The following is a 17,342-nucleotide window of genomic DNA, read 5'->3' on the forward strand; positions in this document are numbered from 1 at the left end:
GGAATGTGTGGACCACTGGTCTGTAACTCAGCCTCAAGGCTACATAAGATATGCCGACTGATTAAAGATGCATTCAAACATATTTTTCTTCCTTGACACTGTTGTTAAAGACAAGTTTCAAATTCATAAGAATGCAGGAGGACGCACAGTTGGCTTTTTAATCTTCAAAGGGGAAATGAATTTTAATAGTTTACTTTTTTATCAGCATAAGTCAAGTTCTGATGATCAAAATCTTGACCATCGGTAGAGGTTAAAAAGTCAGAAAGGATGGATGATTCACTTCTAATGAAAGTTGTTTTTAGGAAAGCATAGATACTGTATGTTTGATAAACTATTCCATAGGCTTCTGTCAGTTTCTTATGATTTGATTTAGAGAGCAGTGTAACACATTCAGATTGAATAATCATGACATTGGCGGGCAATGGCCTTCTGTGACCTTCCTATAGAGATTTCTTGTGTCTGTAACTCAGTTTTATTTAACATTTACCTTAAAACCTATTTTAATTTCCTTTTGAAATGGGAGGTCAAATAATATTCCTTCTAATAAGTCTGTTTTGTTGAGCCTAATGTATAGCTTTACTTTTAGAGGAGGCCTGCTGAAATCTAAGGACTATTTTAAAAATACTCTTAAACTGAGCTCTTAGGCATCCATAAAGACAAACATCAAAATATAGCAAAATTAGAGGCCACATTGATCACATTTGGTAGCACAGAGCTGCCTGAAATTCTACTGAAATAATGAATAAATGCATACAAGACTATATGCACCTTGATGCAAAAAGGAGACTTTCATTGTAGTTGGAAACTACTAATTCTAAATCTGATGAATTATCAAAGGAATTATTTTCTATCACTTTCAGAACACTGTAGTCTAAATCAGAGGATCTTAACCTGGGGTCCATAAACAGGCTCTAAGGAGATCCATGAACACCTGTGTGTGTGTGTGTGTGTGTGTGTGTGTGTGTGTGTGTGTGTGTGTGTGTGTGTGTGTGTGTATGTATTCATCATTCATTCATTTATGGCTGCCTTGGGTCTTCATTGCTGCACGCAGGCTTTCTCTAGTTGCGGCGAGTGGGGGCTACTCTTCGTTGTGGTGCATGGGCTTCTCATTGCAGTGGCTTCTCCTGTTGCAGAGCATGGGCTCTGGGCACACGGGCTCAGTAGTTGTGGCCCATGGACTTAGTTTTTCCACAGCATGTGGGATCTTCCCAGACGAGGGCTCGAACCCGTGTCCCCTGCGTTGGCAGTCATATTCTTAACCACTGCACCACCACGGAAGTCCCCGAACTCCTTTTGTTTACAGGGTTTTATATTTATGGGCAATTTTCTTGAAATGGTCTCTCAACCATAGTTTTTACCAAATCCTCAAAGGAATCCTTGAACCACCCTCCACCCAACAAAATGTAAGAACTGTTGATTCTTATTCATATCTCTGTATCACTGTGATAAGTATTTGAAGCAAGTATAGTCTTATGACTGACAATGAAAGTTCTCTATTTCTAGTTTCTAAGATCTGCCATCTAGTCTAAGTTTGAAAGACTAAGCCAAATCAAGGCATTGTTGTTAATAATACTCATAGTATTAGGTGTATGAAACCCACTCTCATTTTGTAGCGTGTTGATTTGGTGTATGTACCTGCACATATATATGAATATGCTGGGGTATTCATTTACGTGATCTATAATCACTTAATTTTAAGCATTTATCTTTCTTTTTTCTTTTTGTTCTGTATGGTTACAAACCAGTAAGCATAGCTGATCCTGCTGCCCTTGGCTTCATCATTTCTCCATGGTCTCTGCTATTGCTGCCATCTGGTAGTGTGTCATTTACAGATGAAAATATTTCCAGTCAGGATCTTCGAGCATTTACTGCACCAGAGGTTCTTCAAAATCAATCACTAACTTCTCTCTCCGATGTTGAAAAGGTAACATTAAGGGTTTTTTTGCTTTATTTTGTTTTTTGTTTTGGTGGGGATAGGAAAAGTAGACACGGGGCTACCTTCAACCCTCTGAAAAACATCCATTGAATTTAAAATGATCATGTAATCACTTATGTGTGGAATCTAAAAAATACAACAAATTAGTGAATATAACAAAAAAGAATCAAACTCACAGATATAGAGAACAAATTGGTAGTTACCAGTGGGGAGAGGGAAAGGGAGAGGGGAGTAAAAGGTGCAAACTATTAGGTATAAAGTAGGCTACAAGGATATATTGTACAACATGAGGAATATAGCTAAATATTTTATAACAACTGTAAATGGAGCCTAACCTTTGAAAATTGTGAATCACTGTATTTTACACCTGTAACTTATGTAATATTGTACAGTAACTATACTTAAATTAAAAAATAAAATAAAATGATCATGTATTCCAAGAAGTTCATATTTAAAAATTCAAAGTAGTTTTATAAAAATGTATGGATCTAAGAAAAAATATGAAAAAAATGTGAGCCATTATTAATTCATGTTTTAAAATACTTATTAAATGCCTGCTATGTATAAAACACTGTGCTTGGGGGGAAGATACAAAAATAACTGGACCTTCCTTCCTTCCTTCTTTCCTTCTTTCCTTCCTTCCTTCCCTCCCTCCCTCCCTTCCCTCCCTCTCTCACTTCTTTCCTACTTCCCTCCTTCCTTCTCTCTTTCCTTCTCTTTTTTTCTTTCTCTCTCTCTTATTATTTGTCAACTTGATGGTATTACAGTAGCAACTATCTGGTTAACGTTTTTTAATTAATTAAATAGATCTTCTAATATATTTATAGCCTTTTTTGTGAGTTTTTCTAAGATGCTTAAAGAATTTTAAGAATTATTTTTCAGTCTTTGTATTTTATGTCAACACTTTCTCATGTGTGGAAAATATTTTAAAAATTTGTTAATGATTATATATATATACATATATGTATATCTATAATATAAGGCAAATTGAAATGAATGCTATGTAGAGGGATAAAGTAGTTTGGAAGTTTCGAAGAGAAGCAATTTCTAATTTAGAATGATACCGCAGAGAAGGTAGCATTTCTGTTGAGCTATGAAGAGTGAGTAGAATTTAGAAAATTGAAAATAGGTAGAAATGGGGATTCCCCTCAGGGTTACTATGATGTGTAATGCTAAGGGGTAGGAAATTGTCCACTGTGATAGGGGAATGTTTGGTCAGACTGGCTGGGCCGGAGCATTAGCTACCTGGAAGGCTGTGGTTAAAGGGAGACTATAGGTCAGAATGAAGAACACTTTGAATGCCAGAACTTGAGACTTTCTCATGGGGCATATTTTTAGAAGAGTGATATGATATAATTTATTTCAGAGGGTAAGTTTGATGAAAGTGGATAACTAGGTGAGATGAAAGATTATGTAAGAATCTAACTGGGACACTGTAATAATCTGGGGGCAAGATCTAAAAATCGTGCAATGCCTTGGAACTATAGAGGTGAGGATAATGGGATTATAGTGGAAGCAAACCTGACAGAGTTTTGACAGTTGATTTGATGAAACAATGAAGCTGGAAATGTTTAGGATAGGAATATCCAGTCTAAGGATGGTAATGCCATTATCATCAGAAGATCTAATTTCATTGTCAAGTCTATGAAAAGAAATTTTGGAACAAATATATATATTGTGTGTAGCAAACTGTGATAATTTAGATAGGGAACTTTGGAGAATTCAGAATTTGCTATGAATATCATTTCCCATAATCAATGAATATAGGTTCAAAAATTAACCTAATAATTTCCTAATAGTAAAGTTGTGAAATCAAAAAGTATGTGCATTTAAATTTTTGACATATGGTTGACCCTTGAACAATGCCAGTTTGAACTGCATGGGCCCACTTACTCAGTTAAGTACAGATTCCTTAACAAAACATAGAAAACCTCTCCAGAGTCTGATTCCAACCATATTTCAACTCCTCTCTTTCAGAGGAACAAGTTGTAGTCAGTGATTATTAAACAAGTCCTATGCTTTGTGGCTTCACTCTTTTGTATAACAGTGCTCTTCTGCATTTCTACAAGTCCACATCCTATGTACCAACCATTCTTTCAATCAGCATCTATTGAGAACTTATATATTCTACACTACATTAGGCCATAGGGTTACAAAGATGAATAAGAAATAGTCCTGGGACTTCCTTGGTGGCACAGTGATTAAGAATCTTCCTGCCAATGCAGGGGACACAGGTTCGAACCCTGGTCCAGGAAGATCCCACATGCCGCAGAGCAACTAAGCCCATGTGCCACAACTACTGAGCCTGAGCTCTAGAGCCCACATTCCACAGCAAGAGAAGCCACTGCAATGAGAAGCCCGCACACCGCAACGAACAGTAGCCCCTCCTCACTGCCCGCATGCAGCATTGAAGACCCAGTGCAGCCAAAAATAAATAAATACATTTTTAAAAAAAAGAAAGAAATAGTCCTTAACCTCAAAGGGCCAGAAGTGTAATGGACAGATAGACATAAAGAAATTAATGATAGTAATAATAATAGTAATGGAAATATATACAGTAATAGTGGATCTGTACAAAATATTAAGAGAACACAGAGAGGGGACACATAACCTACATTCAAACCTCAGCTTAAACTCCCCCTGCTTTAAATTTCTTCTATAATCAGAAGTAATCTTGTCCTTTTGAACTTCCTTAGCACAAATTTACCACTTCTACATTGTTTAATAGATGCATATATATATATATATATATATATATATATATATATATATATATATTCATATAGCTTTCTTCTTAGAATTCTGATTCTAGGAAAGGTACAACAGATTAAAGCTGTGGTTTTGAATCAGAGGCCGCTTTATCTTCCAGTGGACAGTTGGCAATGTCTTGAGACATTTTTAGTTGTCATAACCTGTGGGGGTGCAGGGGGAGGAAGAGGAAGGTAGTTCTACTGGCATCTAGTGAGTAGAGGCCAGAGGTACTACTGTTATCCTACACAGAATAAATATCCACAGACTGCTGTCCACAGCAAAGATCCCAAATGTCGGTAGTTCAGAGGAGTATAAGCCCTGGTTTAGAGGTTAAGAATATGGCTCTGGAGCCAGAATTTGAATCCTGCCCCTAGCACTTAACTACCTGTGTCACCTTGGAGAAAAGTTACTTTCTCTCTCTGTAGTATTGAATAAGCTGAAGTATAAACTGTAAGCTTGACACACAGTAAACGTTATGTACATGCTTGCTGTTGATATTCTTATGTATTAGTATATGGTAGTATTATTGATCCAGAATGAGATATTTATATTTTACCACAGTCCCAAGCTTAGTGACTTTCAGAAAAAATGTTGAACGACTAAATGGATAGTTAATTAGCTCTTCTATAAATGCTGTCTTCTAGAACCAGTTCCTTTATCGTTTAACCCTGTGTATGAATCATCATTATCAAAAGCAGCCACTTCTACAAGAAACTTGCTATTACACTAAGGGAAGGGAATAGATTTTCTCTGTGCTATCCATCAGGAACAGATAGGTACTGAGATCTTTGATACAAATAGGGCTTTGGCAAAGATCACAAAGCAAAAAATTCCCTTGGAAGCTAAATAAATATGCAGTAGAAGTGAGAGGCAGATCAAAACCTTTTTTTAAAAAAAACTTCTAATGCCTGACTTCTTTTAATCCCTGGGCTTACTAATCTTTAATAGAAGATATTCATTAGTTGTATTATGTGGGCCATCGTAGTCTCCTTTTTTTCTGCTTATGTAAAAACCAAAGAAACATATGAAGGCCAAATACTTGCCTGTTTTTGAATAACCACTCCTTGCATGACTTTCTCCTTTCCATATAATGACTGTAACTAAACTATAACCCATTAATTGCTATTTATCAACCAGGTGAACTAAGTGCTCTCAGTGGTATTGCAACGTTACTGTGTTAATTTAGTTACACCTTAGTATCACCGATCTTCTTTCTGCCTGTATCTTTTCAGGTTGCATCAATGGTAGAAACTCTTAGCTTATGAATAATGTATATGGAAGTATTATCCATATTTACTTTACAGATTATTTTGGAATAAATAAATAAAAGTAAAGCATTTTTCTTTGTATACTGTACAAACTTTTTCTCAAATATTAATATTTCTCTAATATTAGATACCAGATATTATTATACATTACTTTAACAAAGATCTGATGTACCTGGAGTTATTTATTTAACAACATTTTAAATGATTTTTAAAATATTAAAAATTTTGAACCCATAAAACACTATCCTAATAAAATAGCAACTATCATTTCTGCATGTTTTTTCTGTATATAGATATTTCATATCTATATGTATTAAGCAGGGGTCTCCAGAGAAACCGGATCAATAGGATATGTGTGTTTGTGTGCATGCGCGTGTGGGTGTGCATATAAAGAGAGACTTATTAGCTCATGTAATTATGGAGGCAGACAAGTCCCAAGATCTGCAAGGTGAGCCAGCAAGCTGGAGACCCAGGAGAGCCAATGGTGTAGTTCTGGTCTGAGAACCAGATGAACTGAGGGTGTAGTTCCACTCTGAAGGCCAACAGGCTCAGGACCCAGGAAGAGCTGGTATTTCGGATAAAATCCAAAGGCAACAAAAAGTTGATGTCCTAGTTTGAAGACAGTCAGACAGAAAGAGTTCTTTCTTACCTGGGGGTGGGTAAACTATTTTGTTCTATTCAGGCCTTCAGATAATCAGATGAGGACCACCTATATTGGGGAGAGCAGTCTGCCTTGCTCAGTTTACCTGCATCCAAAAACACTCTCACAGAAACACCCAGAATAATGTTTGACCAAATATCTAGGCATCCCATGGTTCAGTCAAGTTGACACATAAAATTAATCTTTATACTATATACATAAATGATCGACAGATGTATAATTTTATAACCTAGTTTTTAAAATGATGTTAATAATTTTATATAGTCTCGTATAAAAATTATTAAAATAAAATAACTCAATTAGCCTCCTGACAAGTAAATGTAGTAAAGAATCTTAAACTACTACCAGTATCTCAAAGGATCACAAATCAAAATTAATATATTAAGAGAAATATATTTGAGTATGCAATTAGTCATTTTTGTTAAAGGTATGAAAAATGTTTTTCACTTATGAGACTCTTTGAAAAGGTGTTCCCATGTGAGGTTCTTTGAATTCTAAACAGAAATATGATACAAATAGCCTAAATCATGCTGCCTTGAACTTTATGCACATTTAATTGAATTCAGTAGGCATGTATTGAATATCTGTTATGTACAAGTTCTGTGTTAACTGCTAAGAGGGATATTAAGATGTGTTAAAAAGGCTTTCTCAAGGAAGACAAACAAGGACACATCTTAACTATGTCACAGGTAGTATTAGTTAACTGTTTCATTAGAGATACAAATGAAATAATAACTATCATATAAGAGAGAATGATTTATCCTGTTTGAGAAGATTTATATAGCATACATAATAGATAACATCATCTCTGGACTATCAATAATGGGTGGAACTTTTATTGACAAATGAAAAAAGAAATTTTTGGTAGGAAGAACTGCTCAAGAAGCGCTGGGAAAGAGAAAGATTTATTTTGCCAACAGAGAATTATATAGTAGTTCTGAAGTGTTAAGTGTGATAGAGGAAGGAGTGATAATTGAAGGAAAACTTAAAAACCTGTCTGGAAAATGGAGGTAGAGGCAGGTCAGAGTGAGCCTTGCATATCATCATAAAGAATTTGGATTTTTGAAAATTGGGAGCCATGAAAATATTTGAAAAGAGGAAAAACTAATCTATAATTTAGGAATAATTTAGGAGGCAATACTAGGAATAGATTAAAATGCTGTGAGATTGTAAGGATACCCAGTTTTATTTGTATTTACCTCACCTATATCTAAAGAGGATTTGAGACAGTTTGTATAATTAAAAAATACAGGTGAGCAAATAAGGGCAAAATGAAAAGTAAAAATAAAGACAAAAAAATAAAACGGCCCTGGAGTAAGATTGGTGAGAAAAAATGCTCGTGGTAAGATTATTCAGTACTGGTAGAGATGGGCTAAAAGACTAGCTCTGAAATCGCTTAACAGGAGAACTGGAAAATGATTGCTTATAAGGATTAACTGTCCTCACTTCAGGCTGATAATCTTGCTCCCTGTTTCACAGGGGGAAAAAGTAGAAGCGATAAGGAGACTTCTCCCAAGATCCCACAACTGGATTACCTACATAAATTTTCATAGTCTTTGCTTCCCTACTTCAGAAGAACTGTGACAGAGGTGTCAAGCCAACTCCTTCATTTGTGCATTAGCTTCCACTTCCTCCTGCTTACTCAGCAGTGTTCTCCTAGCAGTCTCCTCTCTCTCCTGCAGTTCCAGTTTTCCCTGTTGGGTCATTCCTGCCAGCATAAAAATATGTTGTCCTTTTTTCAGTCTTTAAGAAGCAAACAAACAATGAAAAAGGAATCTTTTCTGACCCAACTTTTTTCTCTGTCTACTACTACCCCATCCATTCTTAGTAAGAAAAATGCTAATCAAAACTGCAATGAGATTTTTTTTCTCTTTTCAGTTTGGTAAAAATAAAAATCTTCATAACACATTCTATGGATAAGGCTTGTGAAAAAATCATATGTTTCTGGTAGAAATGCAAAATGATAAAATGTCTGTGGGGAAAATCTGACAAAATGTATCAAAAGTATAGATGATTTACTCTTTTATTAATAATCTAAGAGAGTCAATTCAAGAGGAATACCTGCATGTACAAAATGACATCACAAGGCTGTTTGCTAAAACATTATAATAGTAAAAGTTTAGGAAAATTCTAATTGCCCATTAATAACAGATCAGTTAAGTAAACAATGCTAGTAGAGCCACAAAATGGAGTTCTATGCAGCAGTAAAAAGAATGAGATCTCTAAACATTGATATGGAAATGCCTGTCTTGTTAAATTAAAACTGCAAGGTGTCGAGTAATTTTGTAAACTTCTGACCTTTTGTAAAAGAAGGGGAAAGTAAGACTATTCATATTTGCTTGAGCTTTCATAAAGAAACTTTAAGTAAGAACTAATAAAAATGATTACTCATAGCAGACAGTCTAGAAAGTTGGGGGGAAAAAGAAAGTCTGTTCTGATCATTTCCAGTCTTATTTTCTGTTTTAAACTCTCACATACTTTAATGCAAAATATGAAATGATGATTTTCTCAAATCATGTGTTGTACTTTCTTTGGAGCAAAGTTATGAATATATAGTACTTGCTAAATTAAGTTTTTACATAAAATGATTTTTAAAAATTTCTGTTCCTAGATCCATATTTACTCTCTTGGAATGACATTATATTGGGGGGCTGATCATGAAGTACCTCAGAGCCAAGTAAGTCAAGTTGTCACATTTGTACAACTTTACACTTTTTAAGAAGTTCTGTGTATTTATGTGTTCTACAGTGTGTTGTCAGGCACACCTGTGTTTCTATACTGGTTGTTCACATTAATAATGTCACACTCTGAGAATGAAATAATAAAGTACTAAAGAAATTCTTTTTTTTAGACTGTTCTTAGAATTATAACAGTCACTACCTGTTTCAACAGTTCACTCTGTGAAATGTAGTAGCCTCTTCAAAATTATAGTGAGAGAAATGGAAGTCCACTTTATTTCTTTTAATTTAATGACTGATAAAGGGGGATTGTAAATTTCTTTGATGATTCATTCTTGAACAGAAAGTGATAACCTTTTTTGATGCAAAAACTGTAGGAATAATAGTAGCTCTAACTACCATTATTAGCTACTCTAATAATAGTAGCTCTAACTATATCTCAGAGTTTATACTTCATTACTTTTTCTCTTGTCACTTCAAAATCATACTTCACTACTCCTACACAGATATTAAAGTAACACTTTGTGGGGTCTTAGGCTCTGATGATCATTGGGCTGCTTCTAGTCTTTATTTTCTAAAATAACTGATTTCCTGAAGACACAATAGTAAACATAGTAATAAATATAATCAAAAATTTTAAAATAACTATTTCATCAAAGATGTAGCATACAGAATTGTGTCATTTTAGGCATTTAGAACTTCAAACAAAAGTAACTAGGTGTTTTGTTTTTTTTTTTTTTTAATCAAATTAAGAAGCAGTAAGTATTTTAGGCTTTTATTCTAAAATTCAGACATCTTAAGATCCATGAAAAATGAACAATAGTCTTCAACTTGGTTTGGTTTGGTTTCATTTTACCTAATGAAAAATACTGTATATTTACTTTTTCTAGTTTCAATTCTATAAATATAAATGAGAAAGTTAAATTATTACTGGAAATAATAGGGTCATTTTATAGAACCTAACTTACATGTAAAATGTGATCACAGCCTATAATTTAACACTTTCTCTTTTCTGGTAACTGAAAATAAAGTCAATATATCTATAATGTGTAAATTGGAAGGGAAGTATAAACATTTACTTCTATTTTACTGTCAGATATCATAACTGTATTGGAAATATTTAATATTAATTCAGAAGTATTTATTAAGCACCTACCTTATGTCAGACACTGTACCAGACACTAGGAATATAATGTCCCATGTCTGTGGAGTCCTATCACAGGTACAGAAAACCAAAATAACCAATTACAATGTAATGTGACAAATGCTATGTTAGGGAAAACAGAGGATGCTATGGAAAACCAAGCATTGGAGCTTCTAACTAGACTTGGAGGGTTAGGATAGATTTATTAAAGGACATTGCTGTTAAGCTGAGCCCTAAAAGATGAAATATAATACCCAAATGGGTGAGAAGTGGAAGGGAAGGGTCACAGGTAAAGCATATGTTTAAAGCAAAGTGGATGTACCAGTTCAAACTCCCATAAGCAATGCTTTTCTCCTCACCACTACTTAGTATTATCAGTCTTTTATTTAAACCATTCTACTGAGTGTATATATAGTGACTTCTTTCTGTGGTTTTAATTTGCATTTCTTGGTATGATTATTGGACATTTAGATATAATATTCTATAAATTATGTCAACTAATTAAAAAAAACTCACATATTGGCTTCTGTTTCACCAGCATGAGAACTTATATTTAAATGACCTTGAGTCATTGCAATATTTGAAATCTCTTCTAAGTTATCATGAGTGTCAAATTACATTAAATATATATCAAATATATTCCTTTTTTGAAATGTTAGGAAATTGTTTATTCCCCCCAAGTAGTGTATATATATAAACTGCTTACCAAAATACTTGGATAACCAAAACATTCCATTTCTTAATCATACCAAAACACCCCAGAGTTTTTCTATAATACCTCCTATCTTAGGAGATGTCTGTTAACCAACTTCTGCTAATAAACTTTTTGGATTATAAAAATGTAAAATGCAGTCAAATATACATGCTACTAGGTAAGAAATTTATTTCCTCCAGGTGTGTTTGGTGTGGTTCTTGTGACTCTTGGAATGGTTTGTCTCGTGTTAGTTAGATTTACTCACACTTGCCAACATTACCTTTTCTTTCCTTATATGCAGCCTATCAAGCTTGGAGATCATCTCAACAGTATACTGCTTGGAATGTGTGAGGATGTTATCTATGCTCGGGTTTCTGTTCGGACTGTCCTGGACGCTTGCAGTGCCCACATTAGGAATAGCAATTGTGCACCCTCATTTTCCTACGTGAAGCAGTTGGTAAAACTGGTTCTAGGAAATCTTTCTGGGGTAAGCCACAGTTACAATTGGTTCCTATAGTTATACTTTAAAATTTAGTAGCATTTCACAAAATTTTCTTTAAATATGGATAGCATTTTCTCAGTGAAGACTAGGAACAGGAGATTGAATTTCAGGTTCTAATGTTAATTGTTTATTTGAAATAGTACTTAAAAATCTAGAAACCCATTGCAATAATTTAGTCTCCTAGATTTTATGGGAGTTAGTCTTTTTTTAGAACTTTATTCTAGCAGGTATTATAGAATCACAGCATGTTAGAACTGAGAAGTCTTCTTGTCTCTTTTCTTACATCTTTTCCTATGGAGCTTTCAATAAGTGATTCTATCTACTGTGAAAGTCGTATGGACATGCAAAATGGGTTTTAGAATTATTTAAATGCACTTTCTGTTGCTTTATACCTCTTTCTTGCCCACTTATTAGTCTGGACCTCTTAGGTATTCTCAAACCCTCCCTACCTTCTTTGGACATTGGCACCTGGTTTGTAAGGGGGATGCATACTTGTATCCCTAACTAGATTGCCCCCAAACTGGGACTCCTTTATTTTCTCTCTTGTCTTAGATATGAAGAATCCCAAGACTAACAATCTCTATCTCTAATAGTCCCATTGCTGCATTTCTTAAGTTATATTCTATCCTATTTGCTCTAGTTTGGACCTTCCCCTTGGTTTTTGATATTTGATGTAGGTCTAAACTTTATCTGCTCCTACCCTTTAGGTTATGGTGCCTGAGTCCCCCTCCTTTATGTAGGCTTTGGATAGATTTACCGCTGTCACACAGGGTTCTTGCTGGCTTCCTCTTAATTCCTCATCCCTAAGGGTTTAGTTCTGTCATCTTAACCAGGATGTTGTATGGCTGGCACCAAATTCCACATGCTTTGCCAGTTGATAAGAAAGAGGCTCATAGAAAGTCTTCTAGGCAAATGGTTTGTAAACTGTACCCCAAGGAGCTTTTGCGATTCTGTAGTCAGAGGAAGGGAGGTAGTAGAGGCTAAGTGAAGAGAGTTCTCGGCTGCTTATTTCCCCTCCTTAACTAGAGCTGATTTATTTGTTTATATTCCTGTATGTGATTTTTTTTTTTTGGAACAAAGATAAAGCTACTAAAACTTTGGTCCTCTATTCAGACCAAAGTTTCCCAGATATTTTGAAATATATTTTTGTTTAAAAACTTTTCTCAATGTCAAATAAAGTTGAGGAAAAACTATTTTAGGAAAATTAAGTATATTTTCACTGTAGAACTTCCCAGAGCCTTTAATACACTAAGTTGTATTACTAACCCTCAAGAGGGATGATAGGCACATAGGTGAAACATTTCCCAAACTTATATTGGCCTTTTTTCACAGATCTTCTCATAATACTGATGTTCTGTAAAAACTCACTCTGAGGAACGTTTATCTGTACTAACTCCTTCACTTTATGGGACTTATGTTTCCTATTAATAAGCCAGGGGTTTAAAAGCTACGAGATTTTGAGGGGAAAGGATACAAGTAATGACTGTGTTGAAAGATAGCACTTTGAGCTAGATCCTGTAGACTAGATAGAAAGGGTAATCCAGGCAGAGGAAAGTAAACTTGGACAAATGCTGTGAGATGGGAAAGAGCAGGATGTCTGAGGAACAGTAATAAGTCTGATATGGGGTGTGCTGTGGGGTTGTTTATTTGGAGAGAAGAATAGAAAGGTCAGTTGGAATCAGCATGTAGGGAGCCTGCCTTTCTAAGTAGAAATAATAACGCTACCCTCATCCATTGCTCTTGCCAGTCTCCTGGACATCACTGGGCAGAAGTAACTCACCATTTTTTAAGTGTTTACTTTGTGCCAGGCACTGTGCTGAATGACTTATGTCCTTTTTCACATTTATTCATCACAACCCCAGGTTACAAGAGATAATTTCATCCTCATTTTAGAGATAATGAAACTGGGGCTCAAATAGATTAAATAACTTGCCCATGGCCACACACATGGTAAATGACAGAGACACAATTGGAATCTGGATCTCTCTGACCCCAAAGCCATTAGCTGTCAGCCATTATGCTCCTTGGAAGCTGTCGTTGCTTCCAGTCGCTGATAGAATGAGTTAGTCTTTCATTCAGTGTGAAATTCACTACAAGTGACCATAATTCTTACTTACTTAAAATTAATTAGCATAGAGTAAAAGTCAGTAGTCCAGCTTAGGTGTCCTAGTTTTTCCACTGATTTATATAGCATGTTTGACCTCAATTCTACTTACCTGTAAAATAGGAATAATGGTACATACCATCCACCCATATTACTGAACAGTTTTGAAAATAATTATTTCAATGTTGATGAGTTGCTTCAAGGTCCTTAGCACTTTTTCTTGCTATTTCTCCCTTTATTGTAATATGAAGATAATAATAATATATACCACATGAGGTTTTTGGATAATTGAGTAACATGAAGTATGTAAAGCATTTAAGGTAGTGCCTGCTTTATAGTAATTGCTCAGTAAATGACAACTATTATTAATAGTAGTGTCAATGCAGGAATTCACAAAGATGATACAGGATTTTATCTCTTCAGTTACTGCCAGTATAGCGCAATGTGGACCCGTATTATTTATGTAATTTAAATGATAACATCATTGCAGAAATAGTTCCATTTAAATCTTTTTATAGGTAGGAAGCATAATACCTCGAATACTACCTTAAATGGATTTTTAATTCATACTTAAATCAGTTTCACTCATGGAGGAATATTAAAATGTGTGTGTGTGCGTATAAACAGATAAGTGTGCATGTTCTTGGTGCCAGAGTTAAGTAATTCCTCTTCACCATTCTCTCTCCTTACACTTATTTCTTGAAGTTTCTACTCTAATTGATCAGTTGAATAAACTCATTATTCTAACATTTCACCCCTTGTAATGTGGAATTTGATGTGCTTTATTTTAAACAAGTGCCCTTGGTTGAAGTTATTAAAGTTTAAGACTATTTAAACATTTTGTTCTAAAGTGTCTCAAAAGAGCATTGATTTAAACTTAATTGTCATCCCTCAATATGTCCATTTAGTTTAAAATATTTCTCAAATGTAATTTCTGGTAGGCAAAATCTAGAAAATTATTTTTGAAAATAATTTAAATCAGCACCCTCAGTGCATAGTTGCAATTAGGAGAGAGTTTTATCATACCAGAATTAATATGGTTTTAAAATTATAATCACACTTGAGAGGTGAAAGTAGTTATCAGTTTGGGAAAAAAAAGAATACTTCAAGTGTGTTGTTTTGAAATGGAACTCATTTTAACTACTTTAATTTGGCTAATTTTGTTCCCTAGTTAGCAGATTAGTCTTTTTTTTTTTTTTTTTTGCAAATTAGTCTTTGATAGATGTTTCTTGGCTTTTATTTCCTGAAGATGAATTGGCCAGAACTAAGCTACATAAATCTTATCCAATGAATATGTATTAACAATAGCAGACGTGGAGTGTTTTTACTTAAATGTTATACTCCCCCCAAATTATCTAACTTGTGTCATTCTGTAGACAATTACCATGAAAATAAAAGGGAGATTCTATTGTCAAACTTGACTTTTGATTACCTATGTACAGACGGATCAGCTTTCCCGTAACAGTGAGCAAAAGCCTGATCGAAGCCAGACTATCCGAGACCGATTGAGAGGAAAAGGATTACCAACAGGTAAGAGTATATTAATAGGAAATTTTTAGGATTTAACCTTAGTTATTGTTTCCTTTACAAAATCATACTTAACCTAGCTTGGAAATCTGGTAATTGTGATCATAATCATAACATAAGTGTGCAAAGTGGAGGCACTGTACAGATAGAAACACTAGGTGTATTAATATATAAATCCATGATAGTTATGCAGAAAATGTTAATACGATCAGGACACCATGGTAAATAATTTCTTTCCCAGTATTGTTATTGTAGCAATAATATCATTTATTTACTTTATCATGGTATTTTGTATTAAAAATACATTTTAAAGTACGACAAAACACACATATTTATGAACATAAATGCTAAACAAAAAGTTTCAACATTATTCTTGTTGCACACTGTTATTTCCTATTCTGCTTCTTTTTTTTTAATGCTAATCGCAGCCCACTAAATTGATTTTATGACCAACGAATTTCATGACTTAGAGTTACCAAATACTAACTTAGGTTATATGATGCTGACTAAGTAAAGACTGATGAAGAGTGGTTTTGCTATTTGCCAATAGCATTAGATAATTATAGGTTCTACATAGTTATTAAATTGATTTTTTAAGGAAATGAATAGAAATTCAAAGAAATGGAAGTAGAAAAGAAATGTAAATAGAAAAACTAAATTTTTATGTGAAAGTTTATTTTTCAGTAATAACTTTCAAGCTTGGCTTATTTATAAAATGAACTTTTGTTTTTGTTGATTATCTTTTTTCTCTTTTCATCAAGCAATATTGATAATTATAATTTAAACATTAACAAAAATATTTTGTGGGTGAAATATTTTATTGTCTTAAGTCTTGAAGCTGGGGTTAAAGTAAATGTAAATATTGCTTAAATATATTCTAATAAAACATTCTAATTGATATAGTCAGATTAAAATGTTAAGATGTTTAACTGCTTAATTAGATAATCAGAGCACAGCTATCTTATTTAAAACCTATGAGAAACTCTCATTGTGAAAACTAAATATAGGCATTGGATTATCCGGACTAAATGTTTTGAGAATTCAGAACTCTCATGTCTGAGAGGGAAGGATGTGCCCTAAGCAACTGTACTGCTTATCTTAAGAAGTCAAAGAAAAGCAATAAAATCATTTCTTTCTTTTTTTAAAAAAAATTATTTATTTATTTTTGTCTGTGTTGGGTCTTTGTTTCTGTGTGAGGACTTTCTCTAGTTGTGGCAAGCGGGGGCACTCTTCATCACGGTGCATGGGCCTCTCACTATCACGACCTCTCTTGTTGCGGAGCACAGGCTCCGGACACGCAGGCTCAGTAGCTGTGTCTCACGGGCCTAGCTGCTCCGCTGCATGTGGGATCTTCCCAGACCAGTGCTCAAACCCATGTCCCCTGCATTAGCAGGCAGATTCTCAACCACTGCGCCACCAGGGAAGCCCTGAAATCATTTCTAATGGAGTGATTCTGTAATAATGCAGTTAGTTCCGTGTCTGTTTTGGTACTTTCATTTTACTTACTGAGAATAAGAATTGTTTTTCTGAAAAGGTATCTTAGCTTTCATATCATCAACATAGTCAATTTACTTCGGGTTACATAAAGTTCTGTTTCTAATACATTTATTATTAGTTTATGCGTGGGTCAGAAAAGAAGGCAGACTTTGTTTAACTTAGTTTTTACAATGCTTTGATGGCAATTTAAAATAAAGTATTTTTAACCCTTCCTTGTGTTTTCTTACTATACTTACGTCCTTATATATATATAGACACCTTCCTCTCATAGGTAAAAATCTGTTTTCTTTTATCTTAAAACAGTACCAGGATTTTTTTTTTCAATAGTAAATTAAATATGTATTTTCTTTTTTTTTTAAACATCTTTATTGGAGTATAATTGCTTTACAATGATGTGTTAGTTTCTGCTTTATAACAAAGTGAATCAGTTATACATATACATATGTTCCCATATCTCTTCCCTCTTGCGTCTCCCTCCCTCCCACCCTCCCTATCCCACCCCTGTAGGTGGTCACAAAGCACTGAGCTGATCTCCCTGTCCTATGTGGCTGCTTCCCACTAGCTATCTATTTTACATTTG

The 17,342-nt window shown here is 34.4% G+C and overlaps 1 protein-coding gene across 12 annotated transcripts in view; it reads left to right on the top strand.

Moving 5' to 3' along the window:
* Positions 1-17,342, top strand: part of PTPN13 (protein tyrosine phosphatase non-receptor type 13) — a 209,904-nt gene that overhangs the window by 56,525 nt on the left and 136,037 nt on the right. For all 12 annotated transcript variants that reach the window (XM_059066385.2, XM_067036014.1, XM_059066378.2 and 9 more), the window contains exons 3-6: positions 1,746-1,924; positions 9,228-9,293; positions 11,434-11,619; positions 15,181-15,268. In XM_059066385.2, the coding sequence (XP_058922368.1) occupies positions 1,746-1,924; positions 9,228-9,293; positions 11,434-11,619; positions 15,181-15,268 (519 nt within the window). The remainder of the gene's footprint in view (positions 1-1,745; positions 1,925-9,227; positions 9,294-11,433; positions 11,620-15,180; positions 15,269-17,342) is intronic.

The sequence above is a fragment of the Kogia breviceps genome, chromosome 6 (assembly GCF_026419965.1).
Source record: "Kogia breviceps isolate mKogBre1 chromosome 6, mKogBre1 haplotype 1, whole genome shotgun sequence".
NCBI lineage: Eukaryota > Metazoa > Chordata > Mammalia > Artiodactyla > Physeteridae > Kogia > Kogia breviceps.